Here is a 16,436-nt window from a genome sequence, read left to right on the forward strand (position 1 = left end):
TCAAAGGCTCATGTTTCATATAAATAGGCACACAGTATTCTAAGTGGCGCATACTGCAACCTTGGGGGAGGTCTGTGCTGGTGTGAAAATCAAGAACCTAATGCTGGTGGTGATTAGATGAACAATCCTGCTCTGTTTCCTTTAAATTATGGGGTTTGTTTGAACTGATACAGATTAATTGTGCAGGAAGTGTTTGTAGGTTCAGGTACTGACTTGTTAAAGCTGAATAGCTACAGTCTGGGCTCATATGCACTTGTGAATGGTGGCCGTACATGTGTTAATACAGATGTTTTATTAACAGACAGAAGAGCATCTGCAAAATGGCAACTGCTCAGAAGCAAAGGAATTGTGTGGTACGATTTTCTTGTGTATTTCAGCACAGTATATTATTTGAATTGGAAAAGTCAGTGGATTTTAGCTGAAATAGTGCACCCAGCTGCTGTGTATTATTTCTTCACTTGAAAATTACAGGCTAATTCAGTCTTTTAACTATGAATAAAGATGCTTAATAGCAAAATAGTTTGAGTCTGAGCTCGCGGTCATGCACTTGGTAGAAATCAGCAATGTCCTAAAAATATAGTTACACCAAGTGTTAGGAATATGCTTAACTTTATAAATGATGAAAGTCATACTTTTCAATTAATTTAAAATGTTAAGCAGGCATTGTACCAGATTGTAGACTGTACAGGTTTGTTGTTGTGGTCAGAGATTAATTCTTTTCTTTCTCTAACTTTCAGAGTGCAGTTGTATTTCCTAACAAAATATCTACTGAACAGCAATCCCTGATGCTAGTGAAGAGGCTCCTGGCAGTAGCAGTATCCTGCATTACATATCTGAGAGGAATTTTTCCTGAAAGTGCCTATGGAACAAGATACATGGATGGTAACAGGCTGTTTTCTTGATTCTTTGCAAAATCTGTTGTCATAGGGTTGTAAAGAAGTTACTGAGTGTTTTTAAAGCCACTTGGTCTTCTTAACTAAAGATAATAGCTATTTTCAATGATTGTAATGGAAACTTCACTAATACATTCATCGTTGAATTTTGTTAGTGGTGATGCTAAGTCATCAAAACTATGCCTGCACCTGTTGGTAATGTTAATTTTAGTCTGCTTTGATATATACTTTTAGGGAATGAACTTCACTTTCTTAGCAATGTAGTTTCATTTTGTCCTAAGTAAATATGTATGCATATATTCTTTTTTTGAGATGTCTGTGTCAAAATTCTGAGGGAAGACAAGAACTGTCCTGGCTCTACTCAGCTGGTGAAATGGTATGTTAATTACAGTGCATATATAACACTTGAATAGTGTATCAGTTCTGAAAGATACCTTTCTGGCTGCTTGCAGTTACAAAGAAAAAAGTTCACTTGCTGTGAGTGAACAACTGCTCAGGCAGTGCTTTTAGTGCATGGTATTTATTATGTTGACAATTTTTTTTTTTAAATGGAAAGTCAAAATATGTGTGTTTTCAGTAGAGATGTAATTGACTTGTATAGTCATGTTTCTAGAAAGGCTTACAACTTGGTGCTTACTAAAGCACAAATCTTTGTTTACAGAATGCTTATACTTACGTTTAGTTTCTGTGGGTGTATATGCATGCTCAAGGGCGCATGTAAATGCAGAAATCTAACCAGTAGTTCCTCTCTAGTTGAACAGGAGATGCAGTGTTACCATTTTGCATTTTGAATTTAAAGATTTTGCTCTCAGACTTGTATAAGAAAGCGGTACTGTTGGCCTTTATATTCAAAGGCAGAGTTGTGTCTGCAAATGATAGTCTATCTGCTTGTACATTCACACAGTTGAGTGTAAGTATGTCATTTGGGACTAGAGGTATTTATTTTGATTTTCTTTCTGCTCACAATAACTGTGAGATTTGTTCATGGCTGCTCTCCTTGTTGTTTAGAAAAGACTATGTAAGGCCTTTGCCTTATATACACATTCCTATTTTTTGTTATCTCTATAAAAGTAATCTTTATTCTTTTCACACTTTTACCAGTTGTAGTACAAGGTAAGGCATTAGAAATGATGCTGCATTCAGGAGAGGGGGTTTGCAGCCGCTGTCAGTGTTGAGGTGTTCAGAGATGTAGGTCTGAGTTCTGATGTTAAAGGTGAAATTAGCCATCCACTCTTTGTCCACGTGCCGTCACTAAGAGAGAGGGGGTAAAAAGGCTTCCTTTACTGTAACCTGGAATTTCTTAATTGATCTTCTGTAGTAGAGGAAACTGAAGCGGTGCCAAGTGCATTCCACCTTACCCTCATGCATCAAACTTTAGCAAGGGCAGTGGTGTGGCAGCCTGTGGATGCTGACAAGGAAAAGCTCCCTGTTTTTTGTGGAAAGGGTGTGTGCTACCTTTTTGGAGTTTACAGGTGAGTAGCCTTTCTTAACTCAGCATCGTGTACACACCAAAACCAATTTTTGCTTGTTGACTATATTCAAAAGAAATGTTAGAAAAAAATTAGGGTAAGTTTTGGTTCACTGTTTGACTGTTGTTTACATGTTATATAAAAAGCAAATTGCAACATCTAAATAAAGGCAATAACACTCCTTTGTGCTTCAGAGATGATGGTGTTCACCTGAAGCACTTATTTGTAAACTGATTAATGAATACATGTGTTAGAAGGTGTTTGAAAAGGGTAGGTGTACAACTGCATTATGTTTTTACTGATAAATTACTTACAGATTATAGTTTTACTTATTCTGCAAAGAAGTTAGGATGATGTGGTGTTACAAAGATAGTCATCGCTTGTATCACTACTAATAAGATAGAATAATGGAATAAGTATTATTTATTGCTGTAACATAATATTAAGAAGGCTAAGCAAGAATTTCATTTTGGGGGACTTTTTTGTAGTCAGAAGCAAAGCAAATGGAAATTAGTAGTAGATGGACAATATGATTTGATTTTTGCAGGATGTTAGGATGCTATGATGCCTTGCAGAAGAAATACGTAAGTCTTCCAATACAATTTAGCTATTTTAAATGTATTGAAACATTCATTTATGTAAGTCCATTAGCTGCCAGTGTAATTATAGGATTTGGGAATGGCTGTGCTTTAATATGTTAAAACAGTTAGCTACAATGTGGGATGCACAGACACTTCAGGATAATATTCTTTGTAAACAAAACCACTTAAAGTCAGGGATACGTAGGCATTTGCTTCTGCCAGTTGAGGAAGTCCTTTCTTAAACAGATAAAGAGTTAAGCATATGAAGAGGTTTTTCTCGAAACAGGCCTTAGTTGTCTATATTGCTTTCCAGAGCTAGAGAAACAAAACAGTTTGGTAAGCAGAAATGGGCTATGGAATACATTTAATGTTGTTTTTCTTTCTCTAATTATGTTTCTGACAGCTGAGAATGATTGTCCTGGCAGTAAGTATCTTTCAAAAGTAAGGTACGCATTTTTTAAGGTAGATGCTTAAAGATATGTACAGTTCTTACTCTGTTTCCTCTCTTTACTTTAAAAATACAGGTCTATACCCATCCAGAAGATCCTCAGGTAAATCTGCTAGAATATTTTACTGGTGTGAAGAGAGCAACGGGCTGGAGCTGGCTTCAACCCATGTATTCCTTCCCTGTGACTGGGGATGCCCCATGTCATGACCGTGTATACGAGCAAGAGTGTCACATTAAAAAAAAAAAAAAAAAAAGACATCTTAATATCTAATGTAAGAATCACTAGAGCTAATCAGAATTGCCACACAGTGAATTGCCTTTGAATATCTAGTGTCAGGTTATTCTCAGGCCAGTACAAGAAACCCAAAGTGTTGTTGCAGAGTTAAATGCCCGTAAAGATGCATCGTCCTAACTCTGTATAACAAATTTATGGACCTTCTTTGTGAAAAACACGGTATGTTTTAACTGACCACTGGGTGTCACCATGTCTGTTACATGTGTGAAACATTTTTGTAGTGATTAAAATTTGAATGAGTATTTCATTCTGAAAACATAAGCTGATGTTTCAAAATATTTTATCATGGTGATTCCTGGAAAATAATGTAGATCATAATTTTTATTTGATGACAATTATATACATTAATACTGTTAATTGTTACAGCATTAGAAAGCTGTATTCAGTGCATGTAAGTGGATAAGACAGGAGTTGGGCTATCATTATTTTCTTTAAATGCAAGGTTAATAGATTACTAGACAGAAGCAGCAGCAGTAGTAGTTTGCTTGACAGCTGATAGTTTAATAATTACTGGACTTGTTTGCAGACAATTACAGAATGTTACCACTTCAAATTCAAGTACACCCACAATGGGCCACTCCTGGATTTCAGCAGGTACTGTCGCTGTGATTTTACTTTGCTCTGTGGTTTTACAGTCCATTTCCATACACCTGAATGTAAAAGCTTTGGATTTTATCTGTTTGGTGTTTCCTTTTTTAATTCTGGATCTTAAGACTAATTTTATCAACCTACACTATTAGCTTAGACTTAAAATACAATGAATCGTTTTGTGAGATTATGGTCATATTTTTAAATATCCACTCAAAAGGTGATTCTTAGTGTCAGAGTCCAATACTCTCTGATAAGGTTTTTTAAAATATTCCATGAGTGGAGGGTGAAATGTTTCATATCAGATTTACTTATCTGAAGATACTTGATGTTACATGGGATTTCTCATTTAGCAGAGTTGATACAAAATACACTGAAAATGCAATACAAATGTAAGCTATGCTTATCAAAGCATAGCTATTGCAATACACAGTTCAATCATGATACCAATGCGATTCCCATTACTGGTCTCTATAATACGTTCACAGTCATGATATGGGGCATCCCCAGTCACAGGGAAGGAATGCATGGGTTGAAGCCAGCTCCAGCCCGTTGCTCTCTTCAAAGTTCTTCTATTAGTTGTTTAGTTCTTATACTCTGGACTGAGCCACATATTCACTCCCCCCATACTGGTCTGGCTAACTCAAGCAGACATTCATGCACTTCTAATGAACTTGGGGAGAAACATGTACACCACCAGTTGATCCACTCAACTGACATAGCTATTTATCTAAAATGAAGGCCATGGTCAGGTCCCCTGTGTGTTGAGATAAAGTCAGCTTCCTTTGCAACAGCTGTGATGACCTGCGTTACTCCCTGAGCTTCATGGGCACATCACCCTTGCCCACCTCCACTGAGTCTTCTGTTGTAGGGGTTTATTGGTCAGTCACAGCTGCAAGGAAATGGCTTATTTTAAGACAATCGAAATGTAGCAAGTTCATACCTAACAAACTTCTCCCAGCTTTCCTCCTGCATAAAATGCTTTTTAAATTAGAAAAAAAAAAAAAAAAAAAAGAAGAAAGGCTGCAGTGCTGCAGACCTAGGTCCCTTGGGCTGCATTTAGTTACTTACCTCTGAAGGAGGTTGTAAGTCACGTAAAAAACACTGGTGGAAGGGGATGTGACTCTCAGCCACACCACTTTTCCTTAGTGTATTAGCATAAATTCATGCCAGACTAATTTGGAAATATAAGGCATAAGCCTACTTCTCTGACACCCTGCAGGGAAGGAGATAGCCATCTGCAGAGGGGTGAGACATTTGAAACCATCACAGTTTAAGGGTATGATTCCAAAAGACAGGGTTACCCAATGAAATAACTCACAGTTGCTTGCCTTGCACTGGCTGTTCAGGTCCTCGGGTGCCTCTCTAAGCTGTGTGGCTGTGAGGAGCAGGGGAGTAGAGGGAGAGCATTTTTAGTGGCAGTAAGGTACGATTTGGGTCACCTGCTGGCAGAACAGGAGCATGGAAATGTCAGAATGCCAAGAGTCACTTAGACATGCATTTTTTTATCAGTAGCCATTCTTGTCAAAGTCAATACTGTTACTTTTTTTATTTAAGGGAAAGCAAGTATGTAAGACTTCTCAGAACTGGGGCCTTGAAAAGTATCTACTTTTTTCTTTCTTTCAGATTGGGTGGTTTTTAGGCATTGTGTAATGTAAAATACAGTAGTTGGTCACAGCTGCTGAACCATAATGCTTTCATGATGTCCCTGGCTCAGGATTTGATCTTCCAAGGGGCAGAGAACATGCAGGTCACTCAGTATTAGGAATTGCAGTGCATGTAATCTCAGACCTTAGGAAATAAATGTGATGTCTGTTAAACAGTCATCTGTCAGTACTAGAAGCAGCTTACTCTGTATAAAAAAAAAATCTGAATACTTTGTCTATTTTTAGTAAGAATAAAAGGAATGATTCCACGATCACCTGTGCAGACACCAAGAAAGCAAGTGTCCTCCTCATTCGCAAGATTTATATTCTGATGCAAAACCTGAGTCCATTACCAAATGATGTTTTCCTGACTATGAAGCTGTTTTATTACGATGAAGGTAGGATTTCCATATTACCTAGATTTATCAACTGTGTTCAGACTTTGAAAACAATTCAACGAAATATTTTAATGGATAGTCTCTATGGTTGCTGGGACCTCTTAAATGATGTTATTTTGCATGTCTCTGTTTCTCATGACAATTTCTAAAATCCAAGGGGAACAGATTTGATCTTGCTATGGGAACACAATCTTGTCATTGACTTCATTGGAGCAAGGATTTCAGTGTGTTTTAAAAACAAATCAAGTGTTCCTGATTATGTTAGGATGTAACATGTTTGCCAGACTAGTTCTAGTTTAGGTGACTATTTAAAAGTCTAGCTCTGCTTTCAGAATGTATTATTGCTTTATAATGAAAAATCAGAGCTTCTAGCTCATCTCTTTGCATGTATAAACTGTTTCAAATAGCGTTAATTGGGTTTTGCCTGTTGAGTAGGGGAAAAAGAACTTCATTTACTACAAGTTGAATATTGATTATTCCCCTCCCCACACACAACTTTTTTGGAGTAGGGAGAAGAGTCTTTTTGCTGCACAAGTTAAACTTAATTTTACAAGAATGTGTTTCATCCTAACACATTTAATGAATTCTTTTCTGCAGTTACACCGTCTGATTACCAACCTCCTGGTTTTAAGGAGGGTGAATGTGAGGGGATGATATTTGAGGGGGAGCCTATGTATCTGAATGTGGGTGAAGTGCCAACGCCTTTTCATATGCTGAAAGTTAAAGTTACAACTGAAAAACAACGAATGGAAAATGTTGATAAAAGCATCCTAAAGCATGGAGAGACTGACGTGCCTCTCCAGGTGCTCAGAGTGGACAGGGATGATCCAGAAGAAGAGAACCAGGACATGAATGTAAGAGCGCAAATGTTTTATGTAGCTTGTTGAAATTTTTTGCGATTTATAGTCTAGAAAAGGGCCATTGTTTTACTGCGTGTCTTACTATAACATCAATAAAAACCTGCGTTTCCAGATATATTTAAGCAAGACAATGTCTTCAATACATTTTTGCTTTAATTTTACTGCTCTAGTTAGCAATCTGTCATTCTTAAAACAGTATTGAACAAGTGTATCCGCATAAAGTCTGTCAGCAGCAGCAGCATTGTTAGTAGTCGTGTCTCTGTGAGACTAGAGAGGAGCAGCAGGGTAAGAAGCAGAGGGGCAGCTTCGTGCTGTGGGTACAGGTGCCATTTGTTCAGCTCCACGCACAGGACACAGGTGAAACCTCCCTGGAGCTGTCCCATACTAGTCCCAAGTGAGCTGCTGCAGCCAGGCGGTTTTGACTGGCAATAAATTTGCTCTGGGATCCTCTTGTATGGCAGTACACATACAACCAGTGATGCCACAGCTAAAGTTAAAACAAACCCAATTCTGTATTGGGATTTTTCCCTGGGGAAATTGGCCTAGAAAAAAGCACAAAGCAAAGCTTGCTGAAGGCACGAGTGCATGACAGACTTGTGCATCCTGCTGCTGATGGTAGAGCGCCTGAGATGGCTCTTTGGACTGTGTTTGTGCAGGCTTCAGCAATTGGAGGCATAGATTTCTGGGGTCAGTTCAGGCTGGCAGCAAATACCTTTAGTCATGTTAGAAAGTGCAAATATGTGTGCTGATCTATACTGTTCATAGGTGAGATGGAGGCAGAGCCTCAAGGCCTTTGGCTGCTTACTTTCACAGCTTACTCTGGACCTGTCTGCCCTTTTCTCTTATTGCATACATGGAGCATTTTGATAATTGCAAGTGAACATTTTTAACTTTAGTTTTAATAGGCACAAGTTCTAGCAAAGCATTTTTGTTGGTATGAATCTTGGCAAACTGAGTTTCCTCAGTTAGCATTGGTAGGGAGGCCTGTAGGTGATGAGATGGAAATAAACCCCTTGGCCCTCTAAATCTGCATATGCCTCTGAATTGCTGTTTCACAGGCAATAGGAGGGTGGTAATTGATGCGCTGATAGTATTCTTTCAATATCAATTGTTACAATTTTAGTATTTTTTACAGATGTTTTTCTTGGTAGTTGAATTAAATGTGCGCTTGCATTAATAACTAAATAATGCTGAGCTAGTTTGTACGTTCCATGTCAGTTTCAATTATTTCAATACAGTTTGTTCCACTGAGAATCCATCTAAAGCTCTGGTCCTAAGCATCTGAGTACAAACCCTCTTCCTTATTTGTCTGCAGTAAGTGATAGACCTTTTTCTTAATCTAGGAAGATCTTGTCTTGGATAATAAAGTAGAAGATAGGAATAATGTACATATTTCAGAAACTCAAGGTAACGTTTACATATATTTTTCCAAGTCTTCAGTTTGTGCCTCTTTTTCCTGATGTTACTAAAACGAAAACTCAATTTTCTGACATAGACCCCTATATTAAAATTTGCATTCTATTTTCTTCATATACATTGCTATGACTTTATTTTCTAGTGTGGCTTTGTTCTGTGAAGCGTTTGGTTAGCAAATGCACATTTTCATGTTTGTGTTCTAAAAATCTGATCTTTCATTCCATTTTATCAGATAAGCTAAATTTAATGGGTTAAATATTTAGAAACTAATTTTGCTGTTTGATTGTTCTATTATTATTGTTACTGTTGTTTTACTAACGTATTTAATTTCCACATAAAGCTTGCAGAGGTGTTTTGCTCTTGAGTTCATTATTACAGACTTGAGAAGCAGAATTCTGTGTTCAAAAAGTGGTCCAGGTCTATTTTTCTTTAAATCACAGCTGTTTGGACTATATCCTCACAGCTTCAGCCACTAAGTAAGTTTAGCAGAAATACCACTTTTAGCCACCTTTTTTCCTTAAGCTCTGACTGTGGTAGGACCATGGTCTGATTCTGCAACGTATACATGCTTCAATCTGTCTGGTTGTGGAGGAGTTGAGACTGTTGGGGCTTGTGCACACAGAAGAGTTTTTATGTTGCGATAGACTGAATGATACCCATGTAAAAATACCTATGTATATGATGCATGTTCTTCTGTACAAAGGAAGTTGTTCATTACTGTGGTGTGCTATTCCTGATACAATCAGTAGCTTCATCTCAAAATATGTTTTGTTTTATGAATGACTGTATGATTATGTCTGTGCTGCTGGCTATTTTTGTGCCTTTTCTAGCTGCTTACTTTCACAGCTTACTCTGGACCTGTCTGCCCTTTTCTCTTATTGCATACATGGAGCATTTTGATAATTGCAAGTGAACATTTTTAACTTTAGTTTTAATAGGTACAAGTTCTAGCAAAGCATTTTTGTTGGTATGAATCTTGGCAAACTGAGTTTCCTCAAGTAAAACCCTAACACTGTAAAATCTGTCAATGTAAAGCTATACAAACAATGTGAGTAGCAGCAAAAAGCAAATTCCAGCCGGAAGCCTATCAGGCAGCACTTCTCAAAAAGGTACCAAAAACATTTACTTCTGTTTCACTTAAAAAAAAAAAAAAAATTTCATATAACAACTTCAATAAGCAATTGAACTGAGAGTTCTGCAGAGAGTACAAATAATTTTATGTTTTGGAAGCGCTCTGAGGACTCTTAACACTGCAAGGCAAAGCTGCCTTCTCCCTTGTTATCAAATAAACAGTTATGCCCTTCCCACTATGCAGGACATTAGGAAGTACCTGCTTATCCTTTCTGATGAAAAACAGTAGCACCTCTTGTCGGATTTTTCTTAGCCTTTATAAATAGATAGTTTCTGTGCTGTTTACTTAGGATCATATAAGTGTCCTCCACTGCAAGCTCTGAATGCAGAAGTGCCAATAAAATAACTGCCCTGACTATACCATCCTGACTGCAGCTCCTACCAGAAATATGCCCTGGAAGCATTCCACTCTTTTTTTTTTTTTTTAATCAGTGCTCCATGATGTGGACCCAGACCATCTCCAATTCAAGACATGAGACAGCAAACTCTGTCCTCAGGGATCTCTGTGAGCAAAAGCTTCCCTTTAAGATTTTAGAGAAACTGGGAGGAAAAGCAGAAGATGATTTATCTTCAGATTCCCCAAGATAGCCCAGGGGCTCCAAGATTGAACTTTGCTACCAAATGAACAGAAGAATGAATTGCTGCTTGTTGATCTGCTCATCTTGGAGATGCTATATAGGAAGCATCCAGACAATACTGGTACCCATTTGCTGTACATAAAGCATTTCAAACATAGCAAAGAAAGATGAAAAGAGGAACTAAGTGCCTGTTTTGGAAGAAGATTAAGTAGAGATGATGTAGACAAGTATGCTCAGAAATGCTCTGATATGCTGATGTAAAATAGGATAGATAAAGGAACACAGTTCTCAAGACTGTGAAGTAAAAAAACAAACTTTATGACCAAAACCGGCGGTGGGGGGTGCAACCCTTTATTTGGATGAGAAGCCTATGTAAAATGCTTTTTTTTTTTTCTGTAGCAGACGTAGAGGCTTCTGTGGAGCTAATGAATATATGGCACTCCTAGAAGAAGTGCCCGTTAGTGCTGCTGCTTGCTCTGTTCACTCTTCTTAATGCATTTCCCTAAAGTTGCATCTGCTTTGAAATATAACTCTGGTTCTGCAGACTTCAGAAACACCAATTTTCCATAAAAACTTCCAGACGTGTTGCTTTCCACATAACTATAAAAGTGGCAACTGTGTCAGTGCTGAGGCTTTTGGTCCTCCCAACCCAAACAAGACTAGCAGCTTGTTGGGGCTACCATGGTGTCTGAGTGCTTGCAGAGGCAGCTGGACAAAGCAAGTTGAGCCTGGATTTTATATTTTTAGAATGGGTTGGAGTGTCCTGTCATTCAAGCCCAACACTGAACAGGCTGTGCTGCATATTTAAATAGTGACATTAATGTTGGCTGTGTTTTTTCAGAAATAAAACATGCAACTTTGCAAAAACAGCTAACATTTCCATGCTGTTCAAAAATGATCATGGAAATGTGTAGGAAATGGTATGTGTAGATCAGCGTGCTTATCTTGACAATGCTAGTAGGCTGCAGAACTGGAATAACCACATAAAGCTGTATCTGGTGCTTTTAGATATTCATGGAAGTTCCAAAACCATGCAAAAATGCAGTGAATTGCTTGTCTTGTGGAGTTGGTATGATGTTTTATTTACAGGAACTACAAGACACAGGAAAATGCATTTGTCACCCTGAAATTCTTCAGTCATTTCCACAGCTTAAGCACAGTCATCTTGAACCAGTTTATGCTTATATCTGTATCCTAGAAAAAAAAACCCAGTATAGATTAGAAACAACAGCAACAAAAAAAAAAATCTCCAGAACTGACTGCTCATTCTTCATGGCCTGTTCATGCAGCTGCAGGCAGTGACAAGGGAACTGTAGCTACAGGAACTGCAGCCAAAGTTGCTCAGTTGTGTGTGGTTGGGTTACAAATGGGAGCCGTCTGCTGGCAGTGGGTTCAGAATAGGCAGAAGCTGTGCCAGAGTGGCCCCACAGAGCCGTTTGCCCATTCTGCAGTGCAAAATGAGCTCATGAGGCTTTTTACTTGGAAGCAAATACCAGTGTAGGTGAGCCTTTACCAGTACAGTGTACATATGAGTTCAGGGATCAGGCCCACTCTTCCGAAGAGCCCTGTGTGTAAATCTGTACTACCTAGCATCAGCATCTCTTGCGTGCCTGTCATTGGAACTTGTGATAGGAAATAGCTGAATTAAATATGTAAGAGAGTGTAATGCTTGATGGCGTTAGTGACTTGCTTGCACATAGAGAGTTAGAGCCCTTTTGAAGCACCTGTTCCCTGCAAGTGCATGTGTTCCTTGTAGCAAAACATCAGCGTTAAGAGGCTGCTAGTGTGTTGTCAACAGTGCGCTTTATTATTTAACTCTTTTATAGAACCAAATTTAACATGTGAAGAAGATGAAGTTACAAAAGCTGGAGGGAACCAGAATCTATATGTTTCTAATCCTCAGGTATGAAAACTGCACTCTGTCTTAAACTTGTACTAAAGCTTTTGTGAAGCTTCTTCCCTACTTTGAGTGATTAATAGGTAATCTGCTAAAGGTTTATTTAACACAGTCAATATTTTCAGTAATGAGATGCCTTTACATTTTACTTTTTGGTGTTTTACAAAAAACAGTTAATATTTTAAAGCAATCAAAAGCAATAACAAAAGGCTGTTCCTCTGTGGTACAGTTTTCAAACCAAACAGATGGTCTGACTGTTATTAAGAGAAATGGAAACGTAATTTCCATGTTTATGAACTGCCATAACTAAACACTCTGCCTAATAGAAATTTCTCTGCTAATTCTGACAGACCAAAATTTGTTTAAAGGGTGATGAAAACTTAAAATGCAGGTTTGTTACTCAGACTTAAAACTCAGGCTATATTCCTTGCATATAGCAAAATGGTACAATTTAAATGTGGAGGACTACTTCAGACGTAGGTCTGTAAGATTTCTTAAAAAGGAATAACCCTAGGTAACTGTGAGTGACTTACCGTATAAAAATAACTGATGCTTTGATCTGTCAGGGCTCTTTGACACATTCAGCTGTAAATAGTGCTGTTGACTTCAGTGGGTATACTCCTGTATTTAAATTTCAGCTCAAATGCTGTGGTGAGCAAAGCCAGAGCTCTTTGCACGCTACAGCACTGAACCCTGCTCTAGCCTCTAATATATATTTTTTTACTGCTGTTACAAGGCCACATCTATTTTGTGATTTTAGGTTGATCATTTGGCAAGCAGGACGTCTGAACTTAATGTCTCAGAGAGCAGGACAAGAAGTGGAAAGATATTTCAAACCAGCACTGTTAGTACTGCTTTTTCTCTAGTTCTGTTCTTTCTATTTCTGTTCTTCTTTAAGCCTTTTTCTGTTCCAAGCAGTGAATAAAACTCTAAGCTTTAATACATTTCATGTTGACAGAATGAAATTCTCATCACTTCTAAAATTCCCATTAAATTCAACACATTTGGATTCTTAGTGTCTAAAAAAATTTGGTTCCAAAGAGTTAAAAGCTGAGTGTGGATGTTGTTAACACAGGTTGAGAAAGATTGATTAGGATTGATTTATATCTTCTTGATAATGTGTTTAGCCAAATTTCCCCTGGTTTAACCCATTGTTGGTAGGAGTGTGTGCCAGCAGAGATCCCCCAGACCAGTGTACAGTATGCTTGCTAATGATTTTGCTTGGAAAATAAAAGGCCAAAATTTTAACCTCAGCTCAATGGCTCACTAATACCAAGAAAAATCCGTTATTTCTTTGCTTAATCACATTGCAGCAGATAAATCTTGTAGTGGGCACTACTTGTGGGGAGCCAAATTCTTCCAGCCTTGCACAGGTGGATGGGAAGTTGTCTCCAGGGTGGAATTTGGCCTGTGAGGATGGCATTGGGGGCCCCCATCTGCCTGTTTCTGCTGCCTTTACCAACTCAGCTTGGTAGCCTCAGCTTTGTGAGGCTCTGGGGGGCCTTCACAAGACCTCAACATCTCTGTTACTTGTGAATGTTCAGGGTTACTGGTAGGTTCTTCTCAGAAAAAGCTGTGGGGTGAATACTACCATTCTAGTAAGTGCTCTTCATTTAGAGTCAGGAGGGGAAATTACATGTCTGCCAAGGAAAATCATACCCTTCCTGTCCCTGCTCAGAAAAGCGCTTCGTTAATTTTTAGTGCAGTAGTTGTGTTAAGGATTCATAATGTACAGCTCGATTGTTGCCAATAGTTTTCTCCTAAACTAATAGTTGCCTTATTTCTGTAAAGGCTGATGGAAATCAAGCTTGGGACCATGCAAAATTCATTCCTCAGCAGAATGTTCTAAAGAAATCCAGAAGAGAAATTGGTCTGTGTCTTAAAAATATCTGTGTATGAAAGCTGCATGCGAAAAGGGCTATCAGCTTGCAGCAAATTCATGAAGTGGAGATGTTAAATTCAGAGTATAGAACTAGTAGATTCAGTCTTTTTGTAAAGTACTGCTTACTGCCGAATACAATTTTTTTTACTTCCAACCCAGGGTCACATGCAGTATTTTTTATGTTGTTCACTGATGTGGGGGGGCGGGGGGATAGAACATCATTCTGTATGCTCGCTATCACTGTATCTTTCTTCTAAAAAAAGGTTTTGTTACTGGAACTTAATACTAGAATTTAAAGCACAGCAGAGCTAAAAAGCAGCTGTGCTTTTAAATGATCAAAAGCACTGCAGAGTTAAAGGCTAAATGTCATCATTTCACACATGTGCAAGTCAGAAATAATGGGATTAAACTCAGTAAGGCAAGCCTGTCTGGTGCTGAGCCCCCTCTCTCATTGGTACGGGGCACTTGGCTGTTGTGCAAAGCCCTCCTGGTGCCGCCTGGCTCTGCACTGTCTGGAGTTGGGGCCACTGTGTTGGGTCCCAGCTGCTCACGGAATTGGACTTCAGGTGTGTTGCCTCAGTGGAGGGAGAACAGCCTTCATTATGTTCTCTTGAAGCTGTGACACACAGGAGGTCCTGCCCTTACAGTATAAATACATCCCAGCCCTCCTTCAGTAATTTGGAGGGAGGGTCAATTCTGCCAGAAAAAATATACAGATGTTACTCCAGGCTTAGCACCTCTGGGCAGGGACCAGGTAATAGCGAGGTTGAGCCAGATGCTTGACATGCAGCTCTCGATGCATCACACAGCTGTCTTGTTCGGGGTGGGCTTTTTCCATGTTAAACTTGCTAATGCTACGGAGCAAGCCATGGTCTGTGCTGTGTGGCAACCTGTAATGCAGTATTTATTTTCCCTTGGCAGGTTCATCAGTTTGAGCTCTCATCTAGTCAAGATGTGCTGCCAAAAAGGAGAAAGATCAGTGAACCAAAGGAGCAGTTTTAGATAGCCATCTCCCCTGCTGTTTGTTTATAGAGTTCTTCTCCGTACCACTTCCATTTTGTTGTTTAATGTGAATGTTCATATTTAAATATCTTTCGGGGATCTTTTCTGTTCTATTTGTAGTCAAAATGGAGGGTATTTTAAGGAAAGAAAATCTGTCAAGAAGCCCAGCTGAAGCAATCAGAACTTATTTTTTATAGGAGGTCACACCCCATCAGGAAAGAGAGAAGGTACCTGACTACTGATGTAATTGAGAAAATTTCTGTTAACAAAGGTGACTTGGGAGGTTTGGACTCCCTGCTTATAGTGTTTTTAAATCCTGATGGTGATTGTGTAATGTTCATTACCCACAACACAAGGTTTCATCAGTAACTTTGGGCTGTATTTCAAAGCTGAGGAACTCCTTGTGCATAACCTGCCTTATGGGGCACAAAACCCCTCAAGTCTTGGGTTAATTTCTAGAGCTTTACATGGCAGGTTGAGGAGGGCTCTGTTGTCAGTTACAGCAGTATTACATTTTTTGCTTTTACTACTGGGACAGTTAGGGGGGCTTGATTCTTTGCATTTCTTCCAGACTGAAGGCAGCAGACCAGTTTGTAAAAAAACAAACATTCTTCATACCTTGAATTACATATTTCATGCCAGAACACAGGAATTTCTGTACAGCTGTGATAAAACATATCTAATTACAAAGTCTTAATCTGTGACAGGCATCTATTATAACGGCATGAGATTATTTGAAGAACCCACATGTACTTAAAATGATTAATTGCAGAAGTTGGACATGGCGCCATTTCTTTTTCTAACAAAAAAATGTTAATTTTTCCTGGGCTGTGAATGAATTGGACTGAAGCTGTTTCTGCATGGCGAAGAGCTGCTGCTGTCTTTAGGTAGGAATAGCTAAACATTTCTTGACATTTTTGACTTCTAACTTAAGAATGTCTTTTTATCATTCCTCAGTTAAAACAATGTTAACATTTAGTTGCTGTGTATTTCTTTACCGCGTGGATTGGCATGCATACGTTTGGGGGCTTTAATGAAATGCGGGTAATACTTGGGAGCTCTAGCTCTGTAGGCTGCGGCTCCTTGGTCTTGTTCCAGCTGCTGGTTCTCTGGGGCTGACCCTGTATGGGATGATCAGAGCAGGGGTGTGTGGGCAGCAGGTCGGAGCGAGGCAAGAGTGAATTTGGCAAAAAAAGTTGAAACAGGGTTTGTTGGTGGAAGCAGCTGTGCGGGGCAGGCACTTGCTGAGGGTGCGCGTTTCTCTTGGGATCATCGCACTGAACCGGATCCCTGGGATTTAATTGGTGAGGACTGCTGGTGCCTTGGGCTGGTTTGATGAGGTTGGCTGCATG

General features: G+C 39.0%; 1 protein-coding gene across 1 annotated transcript; it reads left to right on the forward strand.

Moving 5' to 3' along the window:
- Positions 1-306: 306 nt before the first annotated feature.
- HORMAD1 (HORMA domain containing 1) lies at positions 307-15,135 on the forward strand. The gene is made up of 13 exons (XM_052798127.1): positions 307-353; positions 738-882; positions 1,206-1,269; positions 2,910-2,946; positions 3,347-3,367; positions 3,468-3,494; positions 4,213-4,280; positions 6,167-6,318; positions 6,916-7,172; positions 8,522-8,585; positions 12,130-12,206; positions 12,961-13,044; positions 15,004-15,135. Exons 1-13 carry the CDS (start codon positions 321-323, stop codon positions 15,082-15,084), a joined length of 1,110 nt encoding a protein of 369 aa, XP_052654087.1. The 5' UTR covers positions 307-320; the 3' UTR covers positions 15,085-15,135.
- Positions 15,136-16,436: the final 1,301 nt, after the last annotated feature.

Source organism: Harpia harpyja, chromosome 9, assembly GCF_026419915.1.
Source record: "Harpia harpyja isolate bHarHar1 chromosome 9, bHarHar1 primary haplotype, whole genome shotgun sequence".
Classification (NCBI taxonomy): Eukaryota; Metazoa; Chordata; class Aves; order Accipitriformes; family Accipitridae; genus Harpia; species Harpia harpyja.

Excerpts from the sequence above, each read along its gene's own strand:
- HORMAD1 (XM_052798127.1), top strand. The coding sequence starts at position 321 with ATGGCAACTGCTCAGAAGCAAAGGAATTGTGTG. Across the intron at positions 354-737 it reads AGAAGCAAAGGAATTGTGTG|AGTGCAGTTGTATTTCCTAA; the intron begins GTACGATTTTCT and ends TCTAACTTTCAG. Across the intron at positions 1,270-2,909 it reads TCTACTCAGCTGGTGAAATG|GATGTTAGGATGCTATGATG; the intron begins GTATGTTAATTA and ends TGATTTTTGCAG.